General features: G+C 41.3%; 2 protein-coding genes across 5 annotated transcripts in view; both read right to left on the minus strand.

The window, feature by feature from the left end:
- nr1h5 (nuclear receptor subfamily 1, group H, member 5) overlaps nucleotides 1–5,618 on the minus strand; it is a 26,734-nt gene extending 21,116 nt beyond the window's left edge. Inside the window, exons 1-2 of one of the 2 annotated variants that reach the window (XM_086278556.1) lie at nucleotides 5,556–5,610; nucleotides 2,274–2,474 (exon numbers count right to left, since the gene is read on the minus strand). Coding sequence is in view for 1 of the 2 variants with exons in the window: in XM_086278553.1 (XP_086134679.1) it covers nucleotides 5,556–5,618 (63 nt within the window). In the remaining variant the exon portion in view is untranslated. Of the gene's footprint in view, nucleotides 1–2,273; nucleotides 2,475–5,555 lie in introns of both variants that reach the window. The other variant, XM_086278553.1, reaches the window with a different exon arrangement.
- Nucleotides 5,619–6,610: 992 nt separating this feature from the next.
- Nucleotides 6,611–12,595, minus strand: slc66a1 (solute carrier family 66 member 1). Of its 3 annotated transcripts, none has more exons than XM_086278309.1 (8): nucleotides 12,461–12,595; nucleotides 11,195–11,409; nucleotides 10,933–11,062; nucleotides 10,016–10,103; nucleotides 9,662–9,816; nucleotides 9,480–9,572; nucleotides 8,647–8,832; nucleotides 6,611–7,904 (listed from the first exon to the last, which is right to left on the minus strand). In XM_086278309.1, the coding sequence occupies exons 2-8, from the start codon at nucleotides 11,383–11,385 to the stop codon at nucleotides 7,818–7,820; spliced, it is 930 nt and encodes a 309-aa protein (XP_086134435.1). In that variant the 5' UTR covers nucleotides 11,386–11,409; nucleotides 12,461–12,595; the 3' UTR covers nucleotides 6,611–7,817. The 3 variants fall into 3 exon arrangements, with proteins under 3 accessions (XP_086134435.1, XP_086134436.1, XP_086134434.1); XM_086278310.1 differs by lacking the exon at nucleotides 12,461–12,595 and adding an exon at nucleotides 12,141–12,161; XM_086278308.1 differs by lacking the exon at nucleotides 12,461–12,595 and adding an exon at nucleotides 11,758–11,900.
- Nucleotides 12,596–12,735: the final 140 nt, after the last annotated feature.

Here is a 12,735-nt window from a genome sequence, read left to right on the forward strand (position 1 = left end):
AAAAAACTATTACCCGTTTCTTTTTTTATCATTAAGATGAATTATTCTTGAATGAAGACATTGATCTGACACGTCAAATGTAGCCAATTGTGTTTATTGTTCCACCCCCATCTCTCTACCATGTGTTCTCAAAAGTGAACACAAGGTCAGGAGATGATGGAGGAAATCAAAGGTGGGGGGGAGTTGTAAAGAAGTGATTAAAGGACAGGTAGAAGGGGGAAAAGAAGGAATAGATAGAAAGGAGGAAAGAGACAGGGCAGAGAAAACCCCAGCAATCCCCTCTGAGCAAGCACCAGTGGGAAGGAAGAACTGCCTTTAAACGGGCAAAAACCTGCAGAACCAGGCTCAGGAGGCGGCAGTCAACCGCTGGGACTGGTAGGGGGGTGAGGAAGGGAGAGAGGGGAGAAAGAGGGCAGAGGAGAGGTGAAAATTAAGATGGAACAGAGGTGGAGGAAGAAGGTGTTACGACCTGGCTCAAAGGCCGCAACATAAAAAAGGAGACGAACACCAGGGCCCGTATCCCTAAAGAATCTTTGTGCAAAAAGTGGCTCCTAGCGGCCAAATTCTAAGAAAATTCTCAGAGTCATGACGTTTTCTTAGAATTTCCCCTAAAAGTGACACGACAATCCCAGTTAATATAAAAGCTATTCCTCAAGATTCCTAACGCTTAAAAGGGCTCCTAAGGCGAGATCTGCTAAGAGCAGGGAAGAGGACTTTTAGTGGCTTAGGAGTTCCCCTAAGCAGCTGCACAAAATGGTCAACAGAAGAGGCAGGAGAGATGTCCTGCAAACACTGGATGACAGGGAATTATTGAGATGCTACAGATTGGATCGTGCAGGAATCATGTTTGTGGTGGATCTCCTTAGAGATGCAATTACTTCACCAACTCGACGCCACAACGCTATTACACCGGAGACGAAAGTAATCACAACCCCGAGGTATTTGGCAACTGGGAAAATGCAACAATGCAGCAGTGATGACTTGGGTCTGCAATCACAGACATTGCTAAAAGCTGAGCCGTGTTACCCTCGTTAAGACCACACTGGACTTGTAACGTTGTGATTTCTACTTCATTAAGGACAGCCTCTTGAGATAGGCCATCTTGTTTTCAACGGGGTCCATATGGGAGTGAAAGTACAAAATATGCCAGCTAGGATATTAATATGAGCAAATAAGACACGAATCATTATTTGAACAGGGTGTAATGAGTTTAAGTTTTCACATATTTTAGATTCTAATGGCTATAACCCCTACAGCTTACTATTCATTTTCCAGATATTTTCTTGAATGTGAAATATTATTTACAATTACAGTCAGCATAAGATTAGAGTATATAATATGTTTATTGATTTGAGGGTACATCCTTTGCTCATTATCACCAAAAGCTCATTTCCATCAAACTTGTAGGATCAACCAATCACGGCTTTTGAAATGATGACTCATACCTAGCAACGGGGTCAACCACACCTCCTCACTAAGATAGGATTTTCCATCCATTCCTTGCTCAGAGTTCACTGAAAATGTTCTGGAATCACTTCTAAGCTAAAACTCCTGGCAAGGAATTTTTAGGTTAAGTTAGGAGCTCTCTGAGAGGATTCTCAGAATCTTTAGGGATACGGGCCCAGATTGTTAGTGAGAAGAGGTTTTATCTTAAAATGGAATACCAGGTTGGCTAAAATAGCTAGTGCCACCAAGGCAAAGACAAGTGAGCCTCAGGTATGCTTTTATCCACACCTGACTAGGTGTGGCCAATTAGCACCAGCTGAACACATTGAGATGATTAGGGGCTGCAGAGGGACGTAACACAAGGCTACAGCAGGTGGGGAAGCATGCCTTCCAACTGCTCATTTCTTCTCTGGATTTCTTGAAGCGTATGCTGCAGGTCTTCATGTATTTTCTCTTGTTGTTGCTTTTGCGCCTGCATTTCAGTGTTTTCGTGCTTCAAGTTGCTGAAGTTCAACATAATCCCCTTAATGAGCTCTGAGTTGTTTTTCGCCATTCCATTGATCCTATGCTGCATCTCCGAGCTTCGCTTTTCCACTTTTTCCTTTTCTCATTCTAGTTCGGTTGTTTTGTCCTTCAAAGTCACCGTTCCATCCATTCATGATGATGAATGGAGGGAACATGAATGTCTGCTAAAATAAAGAACACACTGTTTCTTTAAGAACAAAAAAGACAGCATAAACCGAATACTGTCAGTGTAGAGCACAGGTGTCCTGCAGGTTTTAGATGTGTCCTTGAACCAACACAGCTGATGTAAATGGCTAAATTACCTCCTCAACATGTCTTGAAGTTCTCCAGAGGCTGGTAATGAACTGATCATTGATTCAGGTGTGTTGACGCCCTCGAGGCCTGGAGTTCGACACCCCTGGTGTAGAGGATCGACATAAAGGACAACTCATGGCCATCTGCTGACATCTTCTTGAATTCAGTTGTGTACATCCACACAGAGCAGCAGGTCAGCTGATCACAGCCTGCACATTAATAAAATCTACTGAGTTCTCAATAGAAATTATTTTTGCGTTGTCATTCTTTTCCCCACGCTGAGCCATTGCAACCCATTTTAGGATTTCCCCACCTGCTCCATCCTACTTTAGCCCCTGACTGTGCACATTTTCCCGTTTAGAGGCAAACTCACTCTATGCAATGTAGGCAACAGAAAATAAAGAGATTGTTTTTCATTTTCATTTTTCTTTAGATTCAAGCTAAGTATAATCAGAATAATAAAATACTATACTAAAGTTTGTATTCCCATCTGCTGATTTTATTTTATCATTAGGTAATATAGCACAAGGTTCAGTTAGCTCTGGACAAAAATAGAAACGTCCTTCAAAGAGCTATTTTCACTTTCTTACTTTAAGTATATTTCACTGTACTTTTTTTTTTTTAAATTTAAGTAGAGAAGTAGACTATTACTGGAGTATTTTTTAACAGTAGTATCTGTTCTTGTACCTAAGTACCAAATGTTTGCCATCTCTCTGACCAGAATCAACTTTTTGGGATTTCTTTACCTGGATGATTGAGCTTGCATCGGGACAGCGTTTCACAGTGTTTTTCTATCTACAGTGGAACACTGCTGTGGAGGATGCTTTTACTGCATTGGCAGTGTCTTTGCAATCACCCTCATAATGAAAAATAAAGCTGTTGCCAATCAGCTTCTTTCCAGTTGATATGTACGGTGCATCAATTTTAAAATTCTTTTCTACATAAAACATGTTGCTGCTGATTTTTGGTCCAGTTCTTGTGTAACTTGGCATCTTTCATCCTTTGCTCCTTGTTTTCTGTTCTTACGAATGGCTTCTTGATAGCTGTCCTTCCACTGAGACCATTTCCGTAGAGGCTTCAGTGAACAGTGGATGGATCAACTGAAGGCCAGATGCATATCTCAGGTCCTGTATCGGATCTTTCCTGTTTCTTAAGGACACAACTTTAAGATGCTGTTCATTTGCTGTAAATATTTTATGCAGCCCTGTCACTTTTTCCTTTGTCTTCCACTTAGCCAGTTTCCAAACACTTTTGTTACTTTTCATATATTCAGCTAAAGAAATGAGAGTAAGTGATGTTTTTTTCTGCCTTTTCAAAATACTTTTTAGCCAGTTTGCAATTTGCACTAAAACAACTAAAAAGCATCTCAGTGGTGGGTTGCTGATGGATTCTGGCGTGAGAAGAGGTGAGTTACAGCTATTTCATTGTCAAAGGCAGTGTGTCGCATCTCAACATGCTAGTGTATGTCGAAATAAAAACCATGATAACAAACCATCCCTCTGACTCCCTCTGACCCCTGAAGAACGGAAGAGGAACAGGGAGCAGGCAGCGGCACTGAGAGTGACTCTAAATGATGGGGACAATATCTGAGAGCGTGTAAATGTCACCATGGATCTTCTGGAGGTGTCAGACTGTTGAACACAGGCCCCCACGGGAGTATCATAAAAAAATAAAATGAAAATAGGAAAATGGCAGGGTAAGGAGGGAAAGAGTTTTAGGTCACATTCACATCAAGTGTGGTTAGTTCAGTTGGATTCTGGAGTGAACTTTTTTGGGGGGATTTTGTGCAGCAACATGGCTCCAACCACATGAGAAGGGAGTAAACGGTTGTCTGGCATGTCTAAATAAGCACGAGCACAGCAAACTACAATTAACGCAGCGTTCCCTCCAGACCAACAACTCATTAGTCCTGAATCACTCACACAGTATAAGCCCAGAGATAAATTCAGCACATAATAAATCGTGTTCGGCACGTACTCTCCGTGCGATCGGCTCCCGTCTCTATCAGACAGCTGCTGGCTGGTAGCTGCAGCTCGATAACAGCCCGGACTGTTTACTGATCCTCGCAGGAAGCTGACACTCATACAAGAGTGGCCTCTGGATTTTGTGAGTAAAGTCCATAGCTTACGCCTCAGCATATGTAAGTGAGAGTGGCTGGGGGAGATTTAGCTATCACAAGGAGGAATGTAAATTGTCAAACATTAGTTATGTCTGCTCGGAGCATTTGTTTGAAACCGTATTCTCTACTCTGTGAAAGCTGCTGGTCCTCTAGTGTGTTCTATTTGCATTATTTTTCAATTCAGTTCACTTTTAATTTTTTATGGCGAAAATTCCCAACAGCAGTCGCCTCAAGGTGCTTTATATTGTCAAGTCAAACGACCCCATTTGAGCAAGCATTTGGTGACAGTGGGAAGGAAAAACACAAGGGTCAGGGAGGGGCAGCCATCTGCCTCAACCGGTTAGGGGTCCCCATTATAATTTTTCCTTATGTTCCACCTCTGAAATAAAAAACCACTAAAACAGTCAAAGTTTTCTATCCATCCTCTTCTTCTCTTCGGGGGGTGATGGAGCCGATCCTAGCCACAAACAAAATTTTATTTAAAAAAAGAAAAAAAAAATAGGCCAGTATCCATAAAAGTCAAAAGATCGGGGTACAGACTGCCCGAAATGGTCCGCTTTACATTGTTGTTTTTTCCCTCCTGACTCTGTCTGACGTCAGTGAGAGTAGAAACGAGGCCCCCCTCGCCCACTGCTCAAACCTATTGCCAAACCTGCTTAAAGGGAGAGTGCAGTGAGCTGAAACGTCTTGTTTTAGACAGTGGATGAACTGAGAGGGTACACCCGGGTGCTAACTAAGGTAAATAGCTTAATAGTGAAGCATGCAAAACCATTTTAGCAGAGCCCAAGAATAAAAATGCAGCTAGAATTGCACATGATAGCTCACCTTTTCATGCAGCACTTTAAAATATAGTTGCTGGATACAGGCAATGAGCAATAATCTGTTGCAGCAACTCGTAGCCCTACACTTGGAAAAATGTTTTTCCTTTTGTTTCCAGATTTTTACAAGATCCAAAAGACAATTTAGTGCACGACAGCATCCACATTTGATCACTTATTTCATTGTTCAAGTTTCCTCTTTTACACGAACCCACAAAATCCATATTGGCTCTAATGAAACAATGAGGTATGAAATCTAGATTTGCTACATGAAAACACTGCTGTAGTTGGGAAGCTCTTTGTTAGGGTTTAGTTTGGTTACTTTTGCAGATAGTTAGAGGTTGGGGACTCACCACTGAGTTTTCCTGCTGTGCCAACTGTTTCACCGTCCTGTCACTTTGTCCAGCTTTTCCCATTTGTAATGTTGACAGCAGCCCAGCCTCTCTCTCCCTCACACACAGAGTAAACAGAACCTTTCACGTGAGATGTTTTTTCTGCACATGCTGATCAAAGATCTTTAGTGTCAAGCAGGATTCATAAGCTTTATTTTTTTCTTCGAGGAACACCAGGATAAATAAATGCATTTTTAAAAAGGGGCAACGTTTCAATTTAAACCTAATGTTTTAGTTATTGTAGTGTGACAGATGAAAAAAAACTAACTTTGCTTAATATTTCCCATAAGTGGCCTTTTTTTTGGTTGCACTCGGGACTTGAACTGGAAACAAAAAGCCACAAAGCTCCCTCCCCACTCGTCTCCCCTGCTCATACGAACTGGAATCGTCTCATTAAGAAATTCCCAGTATGTCGTGTTTATAAACAGCCTCTTGTTCGTGTCTGGTGATGGATGGATGCGCCCTATCACTGACTCTTCCTGCTAACTCCCCAACATGTTTAACAATCTCTCTGCCACTGTTTCACAATCGCACACTATTCACCCCCCAACCACACACACACACACACACACACACACTTACTGAACCCTTGATATGTTTTGTTCTGACCTTACTTCCTCTGTGGGTGGGCCCTTAGTGTTTTCAGTGGATTATATATGTTTAATAGTAAGAGAAAATGTGTGGGTACGCGTGGGTGTGCAACTCAGGGGTCAGTGTGAATCTGCTAATGAAGAAAAACAACAAAGCTGTCGAGGCCTCCCAGAAGCAGGTCAAACGCGGTCGCACTGGGGGTTCAGGTCAGCAGAGGCAAAGGCCGAAAGGTCATAATTAAAGCCAAGTGCAGACCTTGCCCTCTACTGGGTGGAAAAAAAAGAAAGAAAAAAGAAAATGTGCGTTGTCAAGAAAGTAAACTGTTAGAGACGGAGAACCCCAGAGAGTTTTTTTTTCTCCTTTCTCATCCTAAATGACTCAATAAAAAACAGAGACTTTACTCAAAGTGAAAGCAGCAGAGCAAATATGGTCTGGATGAGTTTAATCTTTTCAGTACTCTATCCCAAAGTTAATTTACCAGACCTGCAGGTACATACTTTTGTGCAAAACACTGAAGATGAAAATGTAAAACATGAAGGTACTGAAAATCTGTGCTAAGCGATGTGACTTCATCACCAGTGCAATAAAAACTGATCCAGACAAACAAATAAGCATGGCACTTGGTGCGACCACCAATTAAAACTGACCAAATACAAGTGACTCTTTTGTTCAGTTAGACATCACTACAGTCATGTGTACCCTCCCCGGAAAACACCGGATTCAAGTTACAGGAGGTATCAATTACAGAGATCAGGGCTTCATGCAGTGGTTAGCTAGCTGACAAATGGTTTGGCAACTTAAAGCACCAGAATAAAAGAGAAACCTCTCAGTGACATCATCACTCCAGGCAGCAAGTTTATAATATCACATGAGCGTTGGCATCATATTGAGAGCTCAGGGGCCATGTTCACCTAACTTCTTAGTAAACAAGTGGCTCCTGCTGACAAAAGACATCTGGGCTTGTTATAATCCTTAGATTTATCACGTTTTAAAAATTTAAAGTGACTGAAGTTCTTTCCACGGTATCGTTATGAAAGCACCGGGGCACACAAAGGCTCACAAAAGGCCATTAGTAAAACAGGCGTCCCTGCTGTTGTTGGGAAGCCAATTACAGGAAGTTGAAAAATGTCCCCCCCGTTATAATAAAACTGATTAAACAGTAAAATTGTCATAATGGTAATCAAAGCAAATACAGGCTGATCACCTTTTCTGAAAGGATGTGTTATACTTTGCTACAGGTCCACCAAGCCTGCTTGATAGGAGATGGGTTTCAGTCCCTTGCTTGCTCACATGCAGCCGAGATGTTTTTACTAGAAATTTCAAGTCTGAGCTTGGAGACTTCAGTCTCAGGATGACGGGGATATTTTCATCCACGTCTGACACCCGAAACCTTTAACCGTCCCTTTAACGCTAAAAGTAAAACTCACTAAAAGTGAAGAACTTCAATTGCTGCTGTACTAATCACATACAAAACTTGATTGTAAACATTAAAGAGGCTGACAGCATAATAAATACATCTATAACACCAAGTCTCCAGTTCAGATCCTGATGGCGTCAGAAAGATGATTGTAAGGATCCGACTGACAGCGAGCATTCGGTCGATCGCCACCGATGAGCTCTGGCTGTTCTGGTTTAGCTCCTGATAAGAGGTGCTGTCTCATCGTGGTTGACTTCCACCCGTGGCCGAGCGTTACGGTACATCAGGAACTGGACAGAGATCTGGATCACAGCGTTAAAGAACATAAAAATGTTTCGGTTTTGTTTGTTTTTAAATGCAAAAGCAGACAGTACCAGAGGATTTCACTCAGAAGAGTACAGACTCCAGCTGCTTCCTTAATTACTCATTTCAGTGAATATTTGACCGCAAAGTAATGAAAGACAAACACCATAATTCATAGTACAAAAAATACAGTCTACTATTCAGCAAACACTGACTCCAAACTGGGCTGAAGCGATCAACCAGCGTTCACAGAAACACGTCCACTATACCTTCCCATGTCCCAGTGCCGATTATGGGCTAGCTTTAAATAAGCTGCATAAGACAGTGACAGCAGAGATGTACCCCAAGATAAATATTTACACGCACTACCCACAATTAGGGAACCACACTGATCTGATGTTTGCTAAATGTCAGTCATCATCAGGCTGCTCCCTTCTGCACTGTCACTGTTAACTAAAAACAAAACAGCTTGTGGCTTCATTTCAACGCAGTGCAAAGAAAGAAGTAGCCTACAGGCTTCACTGAGGCAGCTTTAACTGACTTGTTTCTTTCCTAACCATGAACCCGTTTCCCTGCAACTATTAATATGCCATATTGTGTTCAATACACAATCAACTAATCCCCACAAAAGAGCTCTGCTGCCCTTCCGGTCAGAATTTCATAAATATGTGCCACATACATGCAGCAGAGGCATGAGGCCCAGCCTCCCCGTACATGTTTTCGCTTCTCTTAAAAGGATACAATAAGGTCTAAACTGAGGGTGCCGAGGCTGCCGATGAGCCAGGGCACGTGGTGGATCATGTAGCTGCTCTCACCCTGGCCCAGGTCAGGGTTCTTCAAAAGGACGCTTAGACCATATGTAGTGTTTCCCAGGATGACCAGCGCGAACAGGAAGTAAGAAACTCCCTGTGTCGACTTCCTCTTGAACTGCAGGGGAAAACGAGACAGCAGAAAAAGGAAGTGAGGAAAATGTTGTGTTAATTTATTCACTTTTATTTACAAAGGAATGGATGACATTTCAACAGCCAATAAGTACACGGTTAGATGGATAAAGTCGAAACACTTATAGATTTTCTTTTTAGTTTTTGAGCTATCTACCAAAACATGCAAGTTACAGTCTCAGTTTAAGTGGGTGAGCAAAACTATGTGGGTTTACCAACTAAAATGCAACTGAATCAGGCTGACATCAGGTAAGAGACGAAGCAGTAGTAGTATAGCGCTTTTTAGTTTCGTTTTTAGCAAGGGAAACGGGCCGTTTCACTTGCATTTTCTCTTGTTCAGGTACAGCAAATTTCTTCTTTCACTTTAGTAAACATTTGCGAGCATGCTTTAGCTTACATATTGAACTTAACTGGATAATATTCTTTATTTAAAAGATAATTTAAAACTTGGAGCAGTACGTGGTCATGGAAATACTACTCTTGCTTGCCACTAGGACTTAAATAACCTTGAGACAAATTAAAGTAATTTTTCCCTCTTTATAACATTGGATTACTGACTACTGCCTACACTTTGCAGGATGTCGGGCAGAATCCTTTACACATTTATACCAGACCGTACTTTGTCATACTCACATTAGTGTATATCTGTGGACCTCTGGAACAGAGGTAGAGGACTGATGACACTGACCCAATGCAGAAACCAATAATCTCTTTAGTGGTAAAAGGCTGAAGAAACAGAGGGGGAGATGCTACTTTACACACACATACAAAAAAAAGTTTTCTTCAAATCAGTTTAGCAAATAAACAGAACTCACTGTGATAGAGCTAGTGCTAGAGGTTGAGAGCAAGGAGCGACTTCTGAACCCAGAAGAAATGATTTCCTTGTGGGGGCCTACATCTGGGAGTTGGGTGAGGCTTGTGGCAAAGCATAAGAAGCAGGATACGCCAACCACGAGCAAACGTGTCCTGCCTGGTGAAAGGACAACATATAAGTTACTCAATCAATTGACCAGACGACACCTCATCAGATAAATACAGGGTACACAGATTAACCTCTCGTCACGTCGATAGCACACAGGTCTAAAGAGGCTACAACATTCTAGGAGAGGTATTGGTTCTTCTATTGAAAACTGCTGGCAAACCACCCCCCCCCCCAAAAAAAAGCTCACCTTGAGAAGCTTTGTTCTTCAGCTTGTAGTACGTGTACATACTCAGCATGATCAAGTCAGCTGCAACGTAATAAATAGCTGTGTATTGCTGAATGAAAAGAAGAGAGACAAACAAAACGACACAGATCAATGGAAAAAAACGACTTTCTTAACACAGATTTAGCTGTTGTCATGGAATTTGCTTTAAAAAAAACAAAACAACAACAACCAAAAAGCAGTCTACAAATGCTGTATGGATCAGTATTTCTATGCAGCCCATTGCGAAACTAAAACAACATGACACAAATTTTACTGATCAAGAAATAGTTAGCTGACATAAACTTGAAAAGATAAGATAACCTTTATTAGTCCCACACGTGGGAAATTTGTTTTGTCACAGCAGGAAGTGGACAGTGCAAACGTTATGAAGCAAAAATTAGAATACTATAAGAATAAAATACTGTACACAGCTGTACAGAATAGAATAAAATACTATATACAGTAGAATAAACAGAATAAAATATACAATAGGATAAAAATAGAATACAAATGCTTAATACAACTGAGTAAAAGTACAACTTTGTCAGATAAAGAGTATCGCACTTAGTGTTATTGCACATGTGTGGATGTGTGTGTTTGATCAGTTTGAGTCTTTGTTGTGGAGTCTGACAGCAGTGGGGAGGAAAGAACTGCGAAATCTCTCCATCAATGACACAAAAATGACACATTTTCGACATTACACTGCAAACCACACAAAGTTGTTTTTTTTTTTTGTTTGTTTTTTTTTTTTGTTTTTTTGGGGGGGGGGGGGATTAAATAAAAGAAAAAACCAGTGACACATAATTTCTGATGTTTTACAAACACCACTGAGCATCCACCACTGCTTTTGATATTTTCTACATTAAACTCCACTTAAGGATCACATCCCTACAACTTACCTGAAGCGGAAGCTGATCTGCCAAAAATGACCCAATCAGATTACAAGAGTCACCTCCCAACCACAACAGCAAAAACCAAATGGAGAGCGCTTGATCCATATTCCCACTTTTCCACGAGTTGTAATACTGCCTGTAATCAGAGGCAGTATTACAATCAGCATTACTGATCTGACTATTCAGAGAGAGATGAGATGGAAATATACAGGTCACTTAGTTCAGTTAAGGTTTGCTCAGAGTCACAGACACCAACATAAAAACTTACGGAAATGAAGACACCAGGAAGCAGAGGATGGACAGGAGGCCCAGGTAGACGCTGGCCATATCTCTGGCATCTTGGGCACATTCCCCAAGGCCCTCCCAAACCCATTTGGACCCATTAGGACACAGAGAAGTGAAGTTTTCTGAAGTAGTCCATCCAAGGGTGGCGCGTGTGAGGACTCCGTCTGTGGACATTGTTCTTCAAGCTGACCGACGCCTCTGTAAAAACAACACCTTCAGCTTATGAAACCAGATCTTCACTACACAGTCACTATGATAGCACAAGCGCGGAGGACACTACCGACAACATCACATAAGGACCTCAAACTACATGCCGTTCGAAACAAAAATGAAAACAGCCGCTTCACTTCCACATTCAGCTAGCATCGCCCTAAAACTATTTTCAGACGTAATACAAAAACAGATAACAAGAAACGGTCTGTTAGCTTAAGCTGCTAAGCGGCAGCTACCTGATAACCGTTTACTGGATCACGTGCGCGGCTTTTACGTGGATAACATCACCAAACGACCCCACTCATAGTAAACAAAGTGCTAAATTTATCTTGCCTGGGAGGTGTCGGCGGAGTCCTCAGAAGAACAAGTCAGAAATGGCAGGTAAAAACGAAGCAAGCGAGAAACAAACAGGTTCAGTGTGAGCTGATTGGTGGAGCGTCAGAGCCGTGAGTCACGAGTCACGTGATTACATACTCGTCATATGACCTGCGGTGCAAATTAAATGAGCTGGTCCTTTAAAAAACAAATTCAGTTTGACCCAGACGCGTTAACGCATTGATTTTAAACCAATATAATTTATCTGTATTTTGGTTATTTATAATGTCGACAAATTATTATATAATAAATAATTTTCTGATTCACACAATTTAGTTGTGAAAAGTGTATTTAGACGAAGGGACATGCTTACAGTACGTTTTCCCGTTATTGTCACATACCTGCAGAAGTGAGGCTCACACATTTCACATACTCCCATCACATATTGCCAAGTCCTGTTAAAGTGGTTCATTTGCTTACATTAGTTATTCTAGCCTTTGTAGTAGACCACGTCACCAATATTTACTGTATTTGAGTAAGCAGCATACACACGATAATTACATCAATACAAGTTAATCCTGCTGTATGTTAGAAAATAAAATAAAAGGAACTTTAAACTTCGACAGGACAACTAAGGCAATTTTATTAGAGGTGGCAAAATAACCTAATATTATAATAAAAATATTTCTGATCATTTGCATATTCCGCAACTAAATCCTACCTGAAAAGCACGATGAACTCCAACGTCAGATGTTGAACGGGAAAGCAGAGAGAGGACTCATTTCCTATTTTTTTTTTTTTTTTTTTTTTTAAACACTCCACGATAGCGTCAGCTGACTGTTAGATTGGCGACTCAGCATCTAAAGTCTCTGTTGTCAGCTCGCGTGGCTTTTATTAACAGGCTTCCTAAGTTTCCGATGTCACGTGGTCCTCGGAGACCAGTTTAAGCCATGAGGAGACGCTCAAGTTTTATGTGTCAGAGTCATTACAACACGA

Source organism: Aulonocara sp. 'chitande type north' Nkhata Bay, linkage group LG20 (genome assembly GCF_057382095.1).
Source record: "Aulonocara sp. 'chitande type north' Nkhata Bay isolate Kocher_YH1m ecotype deep benthic linkage group LG20, A_spYH_male_GT1.1, whole genome shotgun sequence".
Taxonomy (NCBI): Eukaryota; Metazoa; Chordata; class Actinopteri; order Cichliformes; family Cichlidae; genus Aulonocara; species Aulonocara sp. 'chitande type north' Nkhata Bay.